The 21,552-nt window shown below is 38.4% G+C and overlaps 1 protein-coding gene across 1 annotated transcript in view; it reads right to left on the reverse strand.

Moving 5' to 3' along the window:
• Nucleotides 1-21,328, reverse strand: part of LOC139454087 (hydrocephalus-inducing protein homolog) — a 118,504-nt gene extending 97,176 nt beyond the window's left edge. Inside the window, 13 exon segments of the mRNA XM_071235584.1 lie at nucleotides 257-373; nucleotides 1,606-1,798; nucleotides 2,542-2,934; nucleotides 4,207-4,706; nucleotides 6,286-6,412; nucleotides 7,800-8,001; nucleotides 9,809-9,933; nucleotides 10,899-11,098; nucleotides 11,618-11,752; nucleotides 13,225-13,344; nucleotides 15,166-15,291; nucleotides 19,526-19,673; nucleotides 21,245-21,328. Of these exon segments, the coding sequence (XP_071091685.1) occupies nucleotides 257-373; nucleotides 1,606-1,798; nucleotides 2,542-2,934; nucleotides 4,207-4,706; nucleotides 6,286-6,412; nucleotides 7,800-8,001; nucleotides 9,809-9,933; nucleotides 10,899-11,098; nucleotides 11,618-11,752; nucleotides 13,225-13,344; nucleotides 15,166-15,291; nucleotides 19,526-19,669 (2,382 nt within the window). The 5' untranslated portion in view covers nucleotides 19,670-19,673; nucleotides 21,245-21,328.
• Nucleotides 21,329-21,552: the final 224 nt, after the last annotated feature.

Below are 21,552 nucleotides of genomic sequence, written 5' to 3' on the forward strand. Positions count from 1 at the left end.
CATCAATCAACATGGAGAAAAAAAGGATATTTCTTCTATGGATACAAAATGCATAATCTCATGTTTGTTTTGTTATCAGAGACAGTTGAGCATTATAACCAACACTTTTGAGACTACTAGCCCGAACACCTAACGTCAATATTCAGTAAAATTTAGTGTTATTATATTTACCGATATTAGCAGAGCTTACTAGGCTGAACAAAATTTTTCTAGACACGGGGTTCAGACAGTGGCTAAAGTCGCAGACTGTTATTACCAGGGGAGGTTCCTGACTGCCGAAGATGCGGATGTAGACCGGGATGTCCTGCTCCTCCAAGGCCTGCACCTCCACCAGCAGCGGTACGTCCATCACACAGTGGGGTGGGATGATGCCCTGTGACAGAGGAACTTGTGTAACCACACACTACACCATGTACACATTGGAATTTGTATCTCCAACACTGCACTTTGTAACAAAAAATTTCAGTTTACTTGTCCAAACTTGTTTTTAAGGTTTCATTACTTAGAGATTTAAGACTTAAAAAAATATACCATTTACAGATTTCATGGCTGAAACAAGCTGAGCTTCAGCGTAGCGCTGTAAGTTGTAGACTGCCACTGCTTGTAAAATATTCCAGCTATATGACAGGGGTCTGTAAAAGATCAAGTCTGGGCCAGACAATCCAGTGATTAATATCATGAGCATCGATCCACGCAATTGGGATCGATGACATGCATCAACCAAGTCAGCGAGCCTGACCACCCAATCCTGTTAATCTCCTTTTACGACAAGCATAGTCACCTTTTACGGCAAGCATGGGTTACTGACCTATTCTACCCCGGAATCTTCACCGGTTGACACTGCTTTTAAAACACTACATTTGAGAAATTAAGTCTGGGACGAGACCAAATTTACAACCCAGGTACCCACCCCCCTATTACCTGACCCTACCTGGGTACCCACTGTAGGTCTCAAGAGAAAAGTGAAAAATGTCCGATTGGGCATTTGTTACCATAGCACTGGAAAAACGTTTTTAGATACATGTATTAAACAATCTGGTCATGCATACACTGAAGATGACTCAAGTTATATCTTTATTCAAAAAAATATGAAAAGTCAGAAGAAATGCGAACATTTGTGACTTGTAGTGTAACCATTGAGTTCTAGATACTTTTTGGTCATTAAACAATATATCACGTGACTAACCACAGGTCTGGGAAGTCGTGTGGGACCCGGGTCCTACTCAGTACCCACCTGACCCGGGTCCCCAAGTTATCCGTCCCAGTCCTAGTATTCCACTGTAGGCCTATGGGTACCTGAGTCCTACTCAGTACCCACCCTAGATGATTAACTTTCTTTCAGTGAAAAATATAAAAAAAACATATATGTGTATATCATTGTATATGGCCATAGTTCCTTTGCCACTTAAATTCTACCCACATCACTGAGATATCCTAAAAGATTCAGCTACTATTAACATATTTTGATTAAAAACTCAAAACCATTCAATCAACAAGAAACCTTTTTGACACACAAAAAATATCCAGCTTCTCTGTGTCATTGCAAAAATATCCAGCAGAACATTGATCTATATCAGGCAAGAAACACCTAAACTGGTCACAAACCTTTGTCTGGGGGCTGTGGTATAGTATAGGAGCGCCCTCTAGTGGTATGATGTCTTTCTGCGGTACCAGTTCGTACTTGGCTTGAAGATCCATGTCGTTGTGCAATTTGATGCGATGTTCGTAGGGGTGGCGGAGGAAACACCGTCCATAGTCCAGGATGGGGCTCAGTACTGTTATGGACGGCACGACACATCTGTTGAACAAAAATTGATTTTCAAATAGAAGCTAGTACCCAAACATGTTCATGGATAAAGTACTTTGTCGTCATTGAATTTTTTTATATCTAAAAAATCTGACTGTGATGGTCAACAAGCTTGAATGTCATTACATATCATAAAATGTTCATTACAAATTCAGGGTTTCTTTGAGCTTTTGTGAATGTTGTAAACCACTAAAGACCATCTGATGCTTTGAAGAGAATTTAAATGCTACTGTGAGTGTTTGTTTGTAGTTTAAAGAATCACTCAGCAATATTCCTGATATATGACGATGGCCTGTAAATAATCGATCTGGACCAGATAATTGAGCAGTTGACATTATGAGCAGCGATCATCGCAATAGGGGTACGATGACACACTATTAACCTATAATCCAAGTCACTGAGTCTGACTATCTGATCCATTAAGTTGTTTGTTTGTTGTTAAGCGCCACACTCAGCAATATTCCAGCTTTTTGACAGCGATCTGTGAATAAGAGTCTGGACCAGACAATCCAGTGATTGACATCATGAGCATCGATCTATGCAATTGGGATACGATGACATGCATCAACCAAGACAGCAAGCCTGACCACCTGATCCTGTTTGTCGCCTCTTACGACAAGCATAGTTGCCTCTCACGGCAGGCATGGGATGCTGAAGACCTATTCTACCCCGGATCTTAACGGGTCGATCCAATAAACTTAAGGTTAGAGTGTGAGTGTATCAATGCTACTCACTTTGCCTGTATCGGTAGAGTCAGGATCTCCTCTCCAACATTGTCTACGTCCACCACCAACGACACATCATACTTCTTGACTGTGTTGGACACAAAGTTGACTGTCACCCTGATCTCACTCTGAGGAGGAATTGTCTCAGTTGATGGAACAATCTCAAACTCTCTTGGAGAACTTACTACCATTGATCCAAGCTCACTACGGTTGAGGTCAAGGTCACTGGTACTACATATACTATCGTTCGTTCCATCCCCTGGCACACGGAGGTGAAAGGTCATGGGGACGAGGGAAGTGTTCATCAGTGTACAGTACTGGGTGTTCAGAAACCCGTATGACACTGTTCCAAATTTCAACTTTGGCACATTGAACTGGAATGTGGGGCCAATCACAGATCCTCTGAAAAACAAGCATTAAGAATTAAATCAAAATCATCTCTAAAAATGGGTGTTTTTCTTTATCATTTCAGTGGCACTCTGTATTTGAATAATATACTTCATATATATATTACTTGTTTTAGATTATGAAAATTTTCATCACAACTCTAACAAATCTAATAATTGATTTACAAGTGAGTGAGTGAAAACTGATGTACACTGAAGTCAGCAATATCCAGGGACTTATCTAGACTTGCAAACTGAGTGCCCCTGGCAGGCAAAGTAGGAATAACATGTTAATTTGTTCAAAATTGGGAATGTTAAAACTGCTCTTTTTAAGATAAAAAATAAAGAAAAACTGTCCCACATCCTCATAAAGTCAGCTGCACGTTTCGTTTTTATTTCCACTTTTTAAAAAAAGAAGTCTCAAACACACACCCCAGCAGTGAAATGCTACAATACTTGAGAACAACATGATTTTGCCAAAATTATTGTAAACAACCCTTGGTTACCTACCAGCTTTGACAACAACAAAACAAACACTGCCTGCCCGCCTGAACTATCTTTTCAAAAGCTATTACCTGAGAACCAATACTTTTATATTGGACATGAAACTATTTTAACATGAATTGGTCAATATTTTCATTTCACTTTTGGGAATTCTAACTGGCCTGTTACATACTTGGGGTTTGAATATCAGCTACAGAACAGATATACAAGTGATGTCTCACCCAGTCTGAGTCAGGCAAACCTGTGTAACCACCATATACTAGCAGGTGATTATTTGGCAAACAAGCCTTGGATGCTGGAAACCTCTTTATGTTGAATTCATACACAGTGATTATTATTCGAGCATGTGCGTCATACAGATTTTAGAAAACGAGTGTCAGAATTCTCATATTTCCCGAGCGAGAACAAGGGTAATACATGAATTCTTACACAAATTTCATAAAATCAGTATAAAACACAAGCCAGTGTAATAATTTCTTTATTACCCATTATTTCTTAATCCTTTGATCTCTCCTTTGGAAAAATGCACTGATCACGACCGCCATGTTTGAAAAACTGAATTGTCGAATGATGTCAACAATCTTCAGCTATGACGACGTTTCTAGTGTGATGTCATTCCGACCTTACGTCACAATAAGATTAATGACGGCAACCATGCCTCTACTCTGGATGAGGTATACAATACATTGGTGCACGTAAAGTGATATTTCAACGAGTACATGTATCATTTTAATGTACTCTGATATTTCTAACCATTGGGTAATAAGACAGTCACATGACTTACATGAAGGTGATCTGAAGCTGTTCCGGGGAACCATCAACCTGGAACTGGAATTCCTCCTGAAAGTCTCCGAGATAGGGGCTGCGGAACTTGATCTGAATGGCTTGATGTCCTCCCGGCATGACAATTCCCTCTGAGGGGTTAAACTGGAAGCATGGCCCAAACACTGTGGACTTTGGCATCACACTGAATATAGCATCAATATCACCCTTGTTGGCAAGGACGACCTCATATGTGTGAGTGGAACCGATAAATATATTTCCCATGTTCAATGTTTCAAACGAGAATTCCACTTTGGGTCCGTTGCCCTCACCTCGGATACGCAGAGGCAACCTGCTCTCCCGGCCGGTGATGTTGCAGAATGCAGTATGCGTGTATGCTTTAGCTTCTCTGGGCTTGAAGATGACGTTGACATTGAAGGATGAGTTGGGCCAAATGTCCCCTTCCACAGGCTCAAGCTTGATGACGTCATCATTGAACAGCAGCTTGTCATCCGATACCATCTGTAATCAACACGTCATCATTACGGTCTGAATCAGCTCCTATCGAGTCATCAGATGCACATATACTGTAAATCTTGAAATAAATGTGAACATGAATTAAATGCAAAAATTGTGAGTGGTCTTTGCTCGCATTTATTAACTTCGCATTTATGTCTCCAAAATAACTATTTACTATAAGACGTCCTCACTACACACTTTGGATAGCGGAAATACTAACTTGAATATAAACACAAACATGGTTTGTTGAGCAGCAGTTGTAACCAGTATATTACAATGTCATTCAAAGAAAAGGGCATCCTGTGAGTTATCACTGCTGGGGTCAAGAGTTCTACCCACTTGTGTCAAGCTTGTTGACACCTTCTCCGCATACCAATCAGTGAACTGTTGTTGGTTTATTATTTTATTGCCTTTGAACTTCCTTAATGCCAGTCAACCGAGTAAACATATAAACTGTGTGTTGTTCTTAGGAAAACACTGTTTCTTGTTTTTACGGAAATGCTCTACTCAGTGCTAATAAGCGTGCGATTTGCTGTTTCATTGGATTAAGGTAAGGTTTGATTAAGGTAAGGATATGCATAATTCCACTGGGGATGGGGTGGGGGAGTCACATTTTTGGTTAGGGGTCAGCAGTTGCATAAAAATTTGGAGACATTAATTTCCAGATTTACAGTATTCTAAGAATACTCACAATCAATATGTAATTAACTTATATTCAATGGTGAAAATAAGTAAAAAAACAATACAGCTCTATATGTAAGTGTAGCATGTAAACTGATGGGCAAAAGAAAGTATACACTTGAAAATTGGATTTAACCCAAAAAATTACAAACATTTTCAAATCGTTACTAAACAGTTGCTGAAACACGGCAAACATAAGGTACAATACACAACTATGATACCTGTATAATATACACTAGAATAACAATTTCTTGTTGGTTTCATTTTTAGCCAGCATCAAACATGGGTGTACCTTCGGCAGTTTATAGCTTAAGAGTCTAAATTCATAAGACTCAGTTCTGATAAGAATTACCCAAAGCATACAATGTCGTATCATAAATTACAAAACTCAATCCTTAGACTAATTAGAGACATACTTGAAATCAAATAAAAAAATATGAAATCAACACCGTGAAAAAGCCTACTGCTAACATTTACAATGTTTTGTTTTGAGATTATGTTCAAGTAATAAGTAGGCGACCGGGTGGCCCAGTCGTCTAAGGCGCCGCAATTAGCTGTGCAGAGTTGCGTCCCTTGGGCATGCTAGAAACCTATGATTGTGGGTTCAAATCCCGGTTTGCCCCAATTATGTTTCTAGGTTTGTCAGCACCATACCCGTGCTCGTGGGTTTCACCGAAGTGGTTAACATCTGAGACCTGCATCACTTCGGGCTTTCAGCTGACACGCCATGATGTAACTGTAATACTGTTAAAAGCGGCATTAAACCCAATCACTCACTAACTCACTAACTCACTCTAGTAATAAGTGCAGTATGTTGAATAATGACATGTTCCCTATGGAAAAGGAAACATAGGTATGACTTCCTGTTGTGGTGTTTCCAAGAAGGAAGTGACAGGCTTACCCTCTTCCTGTTCTGGAAGGTCCTCCCCAGGATGGACAGCTTGTCCCGGAGGGTGGGGTCAGTCACACACTCCTCCAAGAAACGGTCAGTGTCCGTCCTTTCCTCTCTGTCAAGGTCAATCTGACGCCTGCATCACACAAACAACCACGATGACATGAGCTGGGCTGGGAATGATCTAACTGAAGCTAATTCTAAACAGGATAAGATAATTTGTGTTACCGTATTCGATGTCATAAGCGCCCCACTCTAATAAGCGCCCACGGCGATATTTGCTGATATTTTGGCTAGTAAACAATCCTAATTAGCACCCCATCTGATTGATCAATGTACATAAGACTTATTCAATCGCGTATATGCACACTCGTGTGTTATATGCACCCTTAATTATTGGAAATTAAATTCTGGAAAAATATATCTGTCGTATATAAACATTTCAGGCTGTCATCATACACCACGAAATTTATCTTTCAACTCTGTTTTTTTTCCACCAAAATTATATTCTAATAAGAGCCCCCTATTTCTAATTTTGAGAGCGCCCTGGGCGCTTATTACGTCGAAGACGGTATTTGATAATAGACCTACACATGTGTCACAGGCCTTATTTAGCATATTCTGGGTTAAAATGATGAAACAAAAATTACCACAGGTATAGAAGCTCACCTATATTCAGTGATATAACATTTAAGGGTTGAGTGCTAAATTAGTTATTTGTTGTTTACCTGAAATTCATGTGAACAAACACTTAGAATTATGGCAAGGTGGCTCATTCAATTCTTAAACTCTGGAATTATGAGCATTTCTGATTAAATGCAATGTTTTTATACTTACCTGAACTACACCTACAGCACTGTGTAGCATCAGGTAAGGTAAAACATAAGCATTTCAGATTAAATGCAATGTTTTTATACTTACCTGATGCTGCACAGTGCTATAGGTGTAGCGTCAGGTAAGATAAAACTAGGTTGTAAGGATATGACATTCTTCAACAATTTTGTTTAAGGAAATTGGTGAGGTCTGAATTGTTAATGTTACTCCTTTTTGTCCGATTGTTCTAAGTGTGCAGTCAATGTGAACAATTGCAGAATTGCTGATGTGGCATTAAGCTATTATCACTAACTTACTCTTTGTATTTAGGGCCCCGTTCCACAAAGCAATCGTAGTACTAAGACGATCGTAACTCCCATACTTTAACATAGTTCTACGACAGTTGTATCACTACGATCGCTTTGTGAAACGGGGCCCAGATCCATAAACCAGTGTTAGAAATTGGCACTAGTCCTACAGTCCTTGCCAAACTGCCCAATAATTAAAGTATCATAAGGACTAGTAGAAATTTGCCATTTTTGAGGGTTTTGCAATATGTTATCATAAGGACTAGTGGACTAAAACAGTTAGTTTCTATCGCTGTAAACCAGAAAAAAACAAAGTGGATAATGATACAGATGAAACAAAGCATCAAAACAGTCAGAGGATCGTATAATAATGTCATTTGTAGGTGACGAGGATGAACTTACATCAGCTTGTGTTGATCTTCTTCTTCCTGTGTGGCAAACCCTGACCAGTGGAAATGTGCAATGACGTCCGATCGGTTGTGGATCGTCACTGTTCTCTCATTGGCCATTGAGATAAATGTGCTCTCAATTCGGATGGAGTTCTTGTCAAGTCTGACATTGGAGTCCTGGGCAGCTCCATATAAGGATATAAACACATCCTCTCCTGAGAAAAACATCAGTGAACATCAGTCTGATTGACATGATGAATAACAAACATCTTACCATCTAACATATATTTGGTATAGATAATTTTATTTAATAGGACTGTTACAATTCACTCGCGTTATCGGTGAATCGAACCGTAACCATTCATGAATTGAATTCGTTATTTATGGCCACTAGAATCGAATATTTATGAATATGCTATCATGTATATTTACATACCCTGTACCTAAAAATATCCATAACAACATATTATATGCATAGATTTCTTTCAATGACAACACTCTAATAATATTTAATTTGATAATATTGTTTTCACTAGTCATTTTCGCATTTGAGAAGAAACTATTACCTGGATACGTGCAGTATGTAAATGTATAATTTATAAATAATTAACAAACTAGGTCAAATAAATTATGATGTTATTGTTTCACTGAATGTGATAAATAATACATAAACTGCTTACTCGTTATTGTAATTATGAATTAATATTCGTATTCGTTACCCTATATTCGTGATATGAATCGTATTCGCCTCATAGTGTATTCGTTGCAGCCCTATTATTTAATAGACTTTCTGTTGTTATACATTACATGAGGAAGACTGAACAATGCTCATTATTTCACAAACTCCTTACCACCATATGTTTTCTACAGTGATATATGATAGCTATGCGGTAAATCGCAAAGAACAATGACGAACGAAGCATGGTTTACTTCACGATAAGACATTGTTCTATCATGACGTCATTTCTGGAGATTTGAACAAGGGCTCACAACTTGATAACATCGTAGATTGGACAACGTTATGTTTTAGAGGGAAGTGTCTAGTGAGTTGTTCCCCATAGTTGGGCAACACAGAAAAACGCCATGGCCGAACGATCGCATTTGAAAGTGGGTGAGATATCGCAATCTGTGCTTTGGGAAAAGGTACATACATGTATAATTGCCTTGAAAATTGTGAGAATATCCGTGAAAACTCAGCCCCCCTGTTCATGAAATGGACTTGTCCGACATTACCGAGGTGGAGGTGTATTCAGGGAGTCATCATTATTTAAATACAGGAACATATTTTAAAATGTGCAGTATGATTTACTAACATCCTTAAAGAGGCTGTACATAATGTTGATATCTCTATAACAAATAAACGACTTGTGGGCTTTGTTTTCGTACAATATACAACGTCCACTCATCATTTATTTTTTTAATTAAATACCAGTATAGCATGTACCTGCCTATGTAGCATGTATGTAGTATTAAAGTAAAGCTTGTTCCTGCCTATATACAAATAATTATTCTTGATGACGTCAATATGTGAAAACAAGGATTTGGGGGCCAAACCCCTTCTGTGGTGAAAGACTGAGGTTCCGAAGGGATTGGGTCCGAGAGTCCTTGTTTTCGCATATTGACACCTAAAGAGTAATATCATTTGTTTTGTTATACCGAATATTTACTTTATTGTTCATGAAGCCTTTAAACTGTCCTCAGTGAAATGTTACTCCAAGACGCCATCTTGTTTTCGAGCAGATGGGGTCATTATCCATCACATGCTAATACTCGAGGTCAATGTCAGTCACGTGATTTGGGGGTCTACATTGAAATGTATTGTTTCATCACGTGGTCAGATTAACCAATGGAATTTCTAGATTCTTGATATAGGTATAATAATGTTAGTGTGTACCTGTGTCATAGTGAAGCACCAGGTCGGCCTTGTCGTCTAAATTTAAATGTATTGTTTCGTCACGTGGTACGGATTAACCAATGGAATTTCTAGATTCTTGATAGAGTTGTAACAATGTTAGTGTGTACCTGTGTCATAGTGCAGCACCAGGTCGGCCTTGTGGTCCCCTCCCTGCTGGGGCTGAAAGTCCACAGTCACCTGCATACTCTCCTTCACAGGCAGGACCCCAATGTCGGGACTTACTGAGAAGGGTCTGGAAAATGAAATCAGCTGTCAATCATTGCCTCCCACATGGTTCATTTCTTGATAGTGCTTACTTTAGGGTGAGGTTGAAATGGGGTTTAACGTCACTTCCAAGATTATTGCACTTATATAGCGACGTGCATGCATGTGTGTGTGGCTGCTTGTACTAGTCCGAACTGATGCCGATTTATAGTGCTAGCTCACTGAGATACCATGCCGCAGTTCAACATGAATGCCCTACTCAGACACAGTATACTGACTCCGAGCCGACAAGTCCTTGTTTTAGCCCCTTAATGCGGAGTGCCAGACAGGGTAACAACAAGTACCATGCCAGACAGGGTAACAACAAGTACCATCTTTTATATCTTTTGGTATGGTACGGCCAGGGATCGAATCCAACCTTCAGCTCTCCAGGCAGATGCTCTACCACTAGACCACGGAGGTAGTCGCTTTCTTCTCATTAAAAGGGTAACTATAAGCAACTGGAGAGTACCACGACACGCCAAATGTCATGATGTCATTCAAACATGACTTAGTTGGGGATTAATACTACTTGAAAGACAATTTCAGTTGAGGGACAGTTCATTTATCATAGGGAAGGGGGCCAGGGAGAGAAAAATGGGAGGGGGGGATGTCATGAAAAAGTTACATAGCGAAACCGGGGTGGTAACCAAAATTTATCACAATTAGGGGTGGGGAGGGCACCATGAAAAAATGTCACCGTTTTTAGGGACTGGTAATTTATTATAGGAGAGGTGTCATGAAAACAAATTACATGTATCATGGCAAGTCACTGTATTGTCGGAAGCCAGTACAAGGTGAGGCTACTTAAATCCCATCAAGTTACTGCACCTTTGACCACTGGCCATATTAATTCTAATAAGTTAATTCCAATTAGATTAAATCAACAAAGATTTATAGTACCAAATGAAAACTAAAAAACTCTGAAATGATAGTGTGTACATGTGTACTCACTTGTCTACAGTGAGGGTGAATTTAGCATCCTTGTTGCCAATGTTTCTGATGAGGAGTGTCTTTGAGTTTGGGTACTTGATTGGACAGACTGGGAAGTTGATCTCATCGGGGAAATCCAGGATTCCACGAGCCCCGATTGCCTTCACGGGTACAATAAACTTCTCCCTCTCCGTAATACACACCAGCTCATGGGTGTAGTCCTGTCAGATATTTGTAAAACTTGTTACAACATGAAAATGAAAAATGTGTATACTGTATTGGACGTAATAACCGCCCCGCTAATAAGCGCCCATGTGATATTTGCTAATATATTGGCCGGTGAACAATCCCAATTAGCACCCCTTCCGATTGATCAATGTACACAAGACTTATTTATTCGTGTGTAATACGCACTTGTGTGTTATATGCACCCTTAATTATGGGCAGTCAAAATCTGGAAAAATATATCTGTCGTATATATATATAAACATTTCACGCTGTCATAAACCACAAAATTTACGATCTTTCAACTCTATTTTTTTCACCAAAATAATATTCTAATAAGAGCCTCCTATTTCTATTTTTGAGAGTGCCCTGGGCGCTTATTACGTCGAATACGGTAAACAACTGTTAAAACAATACATAATATTGTTTATGTATTAAAAGAGCAATCATGTCTTTATCATTTAAAAAAAATAACATCATGAAATATGACGGTTAAATTTTCTCTAAGGATTTACCTTCTTCTCATCTGGCATGAACTGTATTTTGAAGGTGGTAGGGAGACCTGGTCCGACCTTGTGGCCCACATCATGGGGGCTGATGATTTGGAAGTAGGGAGAATTAGCCTGTGTCACCTTCACAAGCCGGGGTACCTGTGTTAATCAAGAAAATAGTACAAGCTCAAATTGCACCACAACCACCACAGAGAAAAACACAGCAGTGGCTGCTGCCAGGGGCCCAGATACAATCTCGGCCATACTCAGTATTTGCATTGTTATACTTGGACAAATTAGTTGAATAATTTCTCATACATGTGTGACAAATTTGAAAATGAGGTCAATCATATCCATCTTTGCTCAGGGATTTATCTAGACGTGCTCAGAGGCAAATTTTTGGACCCAATTCTGTTGCGAAGTCAGTAAAAGTGTCAAAATTGGAACTACAAATTTCCCATAATTGACGCTCTTATAGTCATATGAATAATGTTATGGCTTAATAGAGGTGGCTTGTATTTCACTGGTAAAAGCACCAATAAAAAGGAATAGAGAATACACTGTTAAAATACAATCTTAAAATATTTTTAAATGTAGGAAAAAAGAAAGAAATCCAAATCCCAAATAAAACCTGATGTGTCAAAGTTATTAATGGCAGGACTTTACAAGCATTTTAAGTCCTATATGCATGCAAATTGAGATTGAGTACAAAAAAAATACTTTGAGATTCCTGTAGGACGTGAAAACATATGGATGTTTGATTCATAAAATTTATTAAAGTTGTTAATTTCATGTTACATATTTCTGACATTTCTATTCTAGTTGAGGTCCAATTAATATCAAGAAATCAGTATGCCACATGTTGACAGCCTGGAGCATCCATTTTTTTGCCTTGGACACCAAAATTATTTTAAACCAGAGTCCCTTGGACTCCAAAATAAACAGACCCAAGTAAACTCTGCTAAAGGCCAACATGGCACACATGCCATATGTTCTGAGTGTGGAGACCGCCTCTGTGGTCTAGTGGTGGAGCGTCCGCCCAGAGAGCAGAAGGTCTGGGGTTCGATCCCTGGCCATGTCATACCAAAAGACATTAAAAGATGGTACTTGTTGTTACCATGTCTGGCGCTCCGCATTAAGGGGCTAAAACAAGGACTGGTTGGCTCGGAGTCAGTATACTGTGTCTGAGTGGGGTATTCATGTTAAACTGCAGCATGGTATCTCAGTGTGCTATCACTATAAATCGGCATCAGTCCGGACCAGTACAAGCAGCCACACACACAGATACACACGCATGCATGCATGTCGCTATATAAGTGCCATAATCTTGGACGCGATGTTAAACCCAATTTCACCTCACCTCACCTACGATTCTTTGGAAACATGATGGTTGGTCAAAATACAGCACAATTGACAATAAAATCTAATTACAATTGACAGATTGTTACCTTTAGACCATGAATTAAGATTTTGTTGAGATAATCAATTTCAAGAATTAATATAATTCATGGGTAACCATATTCAGTTGAATTTAACAGATCAATTTTTTACATATCTCAATTTTCCAAGCTTATCTCATAGAACTTAAACCCAAAACAAGATAGTGTGATTTTGTGGATTCGGATGCTGACCTTATCATTGTTTCTGAGAACAAATGGGATCTCATATGTTTCATAGGGTTCGAAGTTCTGGAAGTAGATCTCAGATGGAAATGGCTGGAACATCGGCTCATCAATGTTCACTTGTGAAAACTGAAAATAAAGAAAATTGTAATTAACATACATACACAGTAAATGAGCACATAAAAAGACATGAACTTTGTTTGACATCACGCATCACTGTCCGTGAATATCAACCGTTGGTTATCTGAAGTCTACAGTTTTATGCCTTATTACCAAATATTATGCATGCATGTGATTATCATTTAGAGAATACCCTATGAACAATGAGAAATTACTGATTATCTGTCCATTGTGAATAAATTAACATAATTTATTATTATTAACAATTATTATTTATTAACATATTTAACATAATTTATAGATTGTGATAGGGAATTAAATAACACAAGTCCGCTACATCTGGCAATGAAAGTACGAGATTAATGTGGCAAGAACATTTCCATAGAAATCAAGCTTCAAAACACAACATTGTCAGTCATGAAAGCAGGTGCAAGGGGTGGTATGCCAGATTTAGGATTGTCACTCAGACTCGGTTGTGAGCAGACGCATATTGTTTTCTTGGAACCAAACACTCAAAGACACTTTATTAAGCACATTAATCATTAGGGAGGCAACAGCATTGATCATGTGATGGTTGCTGCTGAATGTTTATGTGCCATAGCACATGTGGGCTCACGTCAGAATATTGTTGTCCAAATGCTGTTTCTCAATCTGTCATCAGTAGATTGTGGGCCTGATACCAACAAACACATAATTTCGATGATCGACGCCACTCTGGACGTCAAGGGCAACAACTCCAGGACAGATTTGTCAGAATGATGGCAATATGAAATCGGTAGCAAGTTGCCACACACATAAGGGACCGGATACAACAGGCAACTTGTGTAAGTAAACATGCCCACACGATGCGAAATCGTCTACACAGATGGTATTTGTGTGCACGACATTTATGTGTGATGCCACAACTTCATGCATGTCATTTGAATCAGAGGCGTAAGTGGTGTAGGGAACGAGAGTACTCGGATAATCAACGTTGGGCTTATGTCATGTTTTCTGATGAATCGAGGTTCACTCTTGGCTTCAATGACCAGAGGAATCGAGTCTGGAGACATCCTAATGAGCGTTTTATGGTCGTCATAGAGCATGATCGTTTTGGGGGTGGGGCCATAACGCCATTAACGGTATGGGCTGGTATCACAATAACTAGCCAAACTATGCTCCATATTGTCCATGGTAGTCACAGGTCAATACTATCTGGACAACTCTCATCCCTCAAGATGATAACGCATGTGTTCATCGCGCCAGGATTGTGACCAAATTCCTCCAACAGCAAACCATCCATGTTATACTATGACCAGCACTAATTCCTGACTTTTCCCCCACTGAACACTTCTGGGACAGTGTGTACGTCAACATGCCATGACCAGCACTCAGTCCTGACTTTTCCCCCAACTGAACACGTCTGGGACATCGTGTACGTCAACATGCCATGACCAGCACTCAGTCCTGACTTTCCCCTACTGAACACGTCTGTGACATCATGTACGTCAACATGCCATGACCAGCACTCGGTCCTGACTTTCCCCCCACTGAACACGTCTGGGACAGCGTGTACGCCAACATCAAAATCCACCCTACACTCTCAATGAAGTCAGTTTTGCTCTCACTGAAGAGTGGAACAACATGAGTCAAACTGACATTATTAGACTCATCCGAAGCATGCCTTGAAGAATTCATGCATGTCTGTGACATAGTAATTTATACATGCACACCATGTGCCTTGACATTAGTCAACACAGATCGATGTCATACATTTCTAAAATATCCTTTCATAGTCAGATAGAAATGATCATTATTTAGTTATAGAGCATGACATGAGATTGCACTGACCTTCTGTAGTGATGTTTCCCCCATGTCAAGAAGCTCCACTTTACGAGGGATCCGCATTGTCCGAGTATTGGCCAGCTTCTGGTCAGTGTCCATAGACATGTCAAACAGGAACTTGCTTGGGGTCATCTGCAATTTGACAAATTGCCATTTTCATTTTCTCGACAACATTGAAGTAATGGATGTTTTACAAGTCTCCATTTAAGTGATTAATGTGGCAAGAACATTTCCAAAAAAATCAAGCTTCAAAACAGAACACTGTCAGTCATGAGTGAGTATGGTTTTACGCCGCTTTTTGCAATATTACAGCAATATCACGGCGGGGGACACCAGAAATGGGCTTCACACATTATACCCATGTCGAGAATCGAACCCGGGTCTTCGGCGTGAAGAGCGAACGCTTTAACCACTAAGCTACCCGACCACCCCAGTCAGTCATGAGAGAATGTGCAGATGTCCAGATTGACCACTGTCTCTCAGACTAGATTTGAAATGTAAATTCACTGAATTTATGTATGTTGCAACACAATCATTGAATAATCTAACCATACTAATAGATTCTAACACAATCAAAGTAATAGCATGTTTCAATAACACAATAAAGAAGAACATTTCAATAGATTCAATAATGAAATAACATGATCATGTTCAATTTTCATACAACAATACACCATCAATATACATCTATTTTGCAACTGTTTCTAAATAAGAAACAATCTATTAGGGCTGGTATGAGTCCAAATATACTACCCGCGTATTCCCCATCCGCTCCTATTACCTGACCTATTTTATCTTTATGCAAACACATAAAGTCAGAAGGAATGGGTGCACAGTGGGAAAGAAATGTGAACATTTGTCACTAATACTGTTACCATAGAGTTCTAGATAATTTTTGCCATTACCGTATTAGACGTCATAAGCGCCCCGTTCTAATTAGCGCCCACAGCAATATTTGCTGATATGTGAAGCCCAATTAGCATTCCTTCCGATTGATCAATGCACACAAGACTTATTTATTTGGTATAATACGCACACGTGTGTTATATGCACCCTTATTTATGGGCAATTAAATTCTGGAAAAATATATCTGTTGACAAGAACATTTCAGGCTGTCAGCATAAACCATGGGTTTTTACCACCAAAATAATAGTCTAAAAAGAGCCCCTTATGTCTAATTTTGAGAGCGTCCTGGGCGCTTATTACGTCGAATACAATAAACAATATAATCACGTGACCAACCAATGATTCAGGTAGTCCTGTGGGTACCCGTGTCCTACTCAGAACCCACCGACCTGAGTACCCGAGTTACCCGTCCCAGCCCTACAATCCATCCACCCTTACACAGAGTTCAAAATTAACACACGTCTGCATGTCCTCCACTATTAACAATCAGTAAGGACTAGTGACATTTCTGTGCATACTGCCACTTTTACCACAAGGTAGATGGCTCAGTCGCTGATCATTTTTGCTGGCTTGTGAAAACAGTAACAAATGTCTAACCCAGGTGACAATGGAAGACAGTTAACAGGATGAGAGACTTTGCCAAAGTGAGCTACAAAGTGAACAAATACATACACATTAAAGATGTATTTTTTATTCCTACAAGTTCAAACTTTTGATTCCGAGGAATTCACTATAATAAACAAATAGAGAAGTGACAGCAGCCATAACCAACAATCCTTCACCCGGCACTACAAGTTGATAACACAGTACAGTCGTGCCCCGCTTATACGGACTTCAGATATCCGGAAACCTCAGTTCCCAGACGATTTTCATTCAAAACGAAATAATGACTATATGAATTTACCCGTATATCCGGAAATTCAGTTTCCGGAACCGGACGGTCATTTTCATACACAAAACACTGAAATGCACACAAAATTGTCTCACTTATCCGGACAATACACTTCCGCTGGTGGTAATCCTTCCGCTGATGGTAATCCTTTGACTCGTGAGAAGTCAATTAACAAAGTGACACTGAGTTACGTTTGAGACGAGCTTGTTTATTGTACATGTAATCCCCAAGCACAAGTTCTTGGCTTGTATAGAGACCTTGATTACCTATTACGAGAACACAGGCGATCTGGACAATTTGGATTTATTGTTTAAAATTCAAACCTCAAAATGTGGTAAAGTTCAAACTTCCATGACAGACTTCCAGTAAGAAGCTGGTTTCAGTTATACGGAAATTCGTTTATACGGACGAATTGTGAAGTGACGCAAGTGTCCGTATAAACGAGGCACGACTGTACCAACACAGATTGTTTCTCCATGTAGTATTCCAAACACTCCGTGCACCACTATTGAAGGAGAGAGTCAGTGAGTGTTGCTTCAGACTCAAGTCTGAGTCTTTACATCTAGAAGTCTAAATTCACCTACAGTATCTAGGCTAGGCATGGCTAGATAGGTAGCTCGGCAGTTTTATTTAACTACAAAGAGTCAGACTACGAAGCAATACCTAAGTGCCTTCAAAAGGTTCTATCAATTTATACTCCATCGTCAATACTTCCCAAAGGAGGAATGTAGCAGTGTTTACAGAGCCTGCATTGATGAGGTTTGTTTGTTGTTTAACGCCGCACTCAGCAATATTCGAGCTAAATGACGGCAGTCTGTAAATAATAGAGTCTGGACCAGACAATCCAGTGATTGATATCATGAGCATTGATCAACGCAAATGGGATACGATGACATGTATCAACCAAGTCAGCGAGTCTGACCACCCGATCCCATTAGTCGCCTCTTACGACAAGCATAGTCGCCTCTTACGACAGGCCTGGGTTGCTGAAGACCTATTCTACCCCGGATCTTCACGGGTCCACTTGGTGATGGAGGAACAAAGTGTAAACATCCCTGTAAAGTACTGACGATGTGTTACTAGCTACTGAAGACCATCTAACAGCAGCAAATGGTGGTGTTTCTTTGAAAATCTGAATATCACAAGATTTTGATATCCATTTCATTACCTAAAACAGACCTGTTGAAAGAAGTGTGTATTCTATGCCCAAACCAAGGGTATTTATAGACTTGTGAGTCTGTCGTTTCATTGGTGATCAAGTAATGTCAGTTCACAGAAGCCAATGTAACAACCACATCCCTTTTGTTACTACGGCTTGACCAGTTAGTTTCAGGTTTTTATAGAACTTCTTGGCCATTATGCCAAGATGCAAACTTTATAAAATCAAAAGTAGTGAAAGTTGATTTGAGGTTAATTTCTAGAAAAACCTCATGATATAGAATTTTAACCCAATTAAAAAAAAAAAAATCAAAATAGCCAAAGTCCATTTCCAATATATAACTTTTTAAATTATTTCATTTATATTCACACAAATAAGATTAGGTCCGACTGTAAAATGATAAATATGATTTGTGTATCCTTAGTAGTTTTCTATAAGCAGGAAGTACAAGGGACCGAAACTGCTGATTCCCTTGGAACTGGGAGAGGTACCCATCACAGAGCTGAATAGAAAACTAGTGTGTTGCTCTACCTTTTACATCTAATAGTGTTTATTTATTAATGTTTACAAAGAATATCCAAGCCTTGCTTGTAACCACTAGCCCAAATTGTAGTCTAGTCCTTCTGTTTGGCTAGTAATATTAGTTCATGAGGCCACTAAAACAATAGAGTCTGTGATCTGGCTAGCACAGACTAGAAGGACTGTAAGAGAACAATATAAACCACTTGTATGCCTTCTCACATGGACTGTGTTAACAAGATTCAGTCATCACATGACAACTACTGACCCACTAAAACAACCGCTAGTATTAGTAATTAAGTACTGAAAGACCATCTACCTATACCCATTGTACAAATTGGTCTGCTACCTTAACTTCCAAGTCCAGCTGAAATAGTCAAACAATCAAACAAAGTATTTATTATGTTTATCAGCATTAGCATGATGAGTGTTAACAATAAGTATTATCCATCTAAGGTACTGCACAGAGCCTTGGATCAATCATCATGATTCAAACTTTGGACTCTTTGACAGAAATTAGGACATCAAGCTACATTACTTTTGAAAAGTAGTCAACTTAATGTCCCTTTTCCAAAGTTGTAAAAATGTTTCAAATTTTCCAAAAACAGAATCCATGTACAAAAATAATGCAAGTGGAATCGGATGTAGTCACATACCTATTAAGATAAACTTAAATCATTCAAATATATTAACTATGACAGTGTTACTGTCTATCATCATATAAAGTTACATACTTACAAAGACTGGTTGTTAGTTTAATATGGGGCTAGGATAAGAATGAAATAAAACATAGTATTACCATATGTTGCTATCATCATATAAAGTTACATATTTACAAAGACTGGTTGTGAGTTTAACATAGGGTTAGGATAAGAATGACATAATATTACCTTATGTTCAGGGTCATCATCCCTGATGAGTTTGGGATTCCGTGGTGCGATGACTTTTGTCTTGTATTCTTGTAATGCTTCCGCAGTTAGTGACTCTAGGGTACCAGTGGTACCGACCACCTCACCAAACGGTCCAAGCGGCATTTTGCTATGACAAAAGAGAGATCTTTGTGTAAAGAACGAGGAAGGATAACGGCCCTGTTTGCCCAACAAGATCTGCAAAATTTAAGAATTTAGCAGAAAATGTTGACATTGGTATTAAAGTTATCACATGTTTGAGAACTGGACTTCAACATTTGCGTGAATGGGACTACCGTATATGACCGTGTATAAGCCGAATTTTGAGGTAAGAGAACACAAAATGCATAGATGAGGATAGAATGTGCCAAAAAGGCTGATTTTTAGGTTTACAGGAAGAAATTTCTAATATTTGAACTTGAGCAATCCTTTGACCCCAGCAGGCATAATTCATGTTGAGTTACTAACTAGCTTATACTTTTTCACTCATTTCAGCTTAATAATGCATTTGATTATGTGGGAAGTACAAAACTTGAAAGTGGAAGGACAATAAAAAGATGACGTATCACCATTTGTACATGTCTGAAAATATATAAACATTTTCCATAACTTTAAAATTCTTAAAATTGCAAGTGTTCCAAAGGCCTTTATTCTACCTTGTCCTCTCCTAAATGAAGAGCTGGTGAATACATTTAGGTTATTTTCCTTTAGAAAAAATAATCTGTGTTGAAGTAGTGATGGTTGTATATAATCTATAGAACCCATTAACATGATTAAACTAGATGTAATTCTTGAAGATCTTTTAAAGTAGTATTTCAACTGTAAATTAAATGCAAATGTGATTTGTTTTCAAATTTGAAGGTGTTTCTAATTAATTATGTATTTGAAATCTGTTAGCTTCACTCTTTAAAATGAACACAGACATCAGGACCCTCTAATTTCAAATACTGTTATATTAAAAAACAAATGTCCTTTTGTGATTCTTGGGTCAAAATGGTCAGTATCAAATGATTGTTGTAAAAGTCAATTAAAACGGTTCAGGTGTTCAGGCTATGTGACCAGGTATTTTGTATGTGTCCTTGTGTGAATTATATTGGCTTAATTGTACAGTTTCAAATGGATACTTACCTATAACACTGGCCTATACAACACACTTCTATTCCTATCAGTATAAATATTTTTAACAATACATTTTGCAAGAGGAATTTTTGCCATTCAACATGTTCAAAGATGTTGTTCTATTGGTAATTCATCATAGAGATACAAAATAAATACAAAAAAACTTGGTTGATGAATATACAAAGATATTCATGACTTACTTGAAAGAATATTAATTCATTTCAACACATGTATCTTAAATGACAGGTGCTTGAAAACTCAAAATTATTGTGATATTCGAGAAAAAACAAACATAAATTATAACTCATTTGATTTTTTCATGTATTCTTGTTATGAGTCTAGCGGTAACAGAGAGCCGATAACCAATGACAATAAATATCATTCATTGTTCAACGAAACGTTGTAGACAGGACTAAATATTGACATAAACAAAACAATCTGAAAACACCAAATATTTCGCCTTACTTTGCCTCGATTGTAGATTGAATAGAAAATATACAACTTTAAAATGTGACAACATAATTCATGGTTATAACCTTGAATCAATATTTGATGCATGGGAATTGGGAAGAAGTTACTCACTTGTTTCTTGTAATCCTATGTAAAAAAATATGCAGTAGCCTAACTCAAAACTTCATGTTTAGAACGCCATCTTGTCGCCGTTTCCAAGGTGCTACCACTCCGAAGTACTTATGAGTAAACGAATATGATTGGTCGTATAAGGTACAACTGACCAATCAAAATATACGTAAGTACACCGTTAGACGTATGAAGGAAATTCTTGTTACAAAAAATGTGGATTTATTGATAACTACATTTATTTTGTGATATCAAAATATAAGAAACATAAATGTATTGAAAACTTCAAATATAACATAAAAAAGGCAAAT

This window comes from Haliotis cracherodii, unplaced genomic scaffold, assembly GCF_022045235.1.
Source record: "Haliotis cracherodii isolate W230 unplaced genomic scaffold, xgHalCrac1.p SCAF_10, whole genome shotgun sequence".
Lineage (NCBI taxonomy): Eukaryota > Metazoa > Mollusca > Gastropoda > Lepetellida > Haliotidae > Haliotis > Haliotis cracherodii.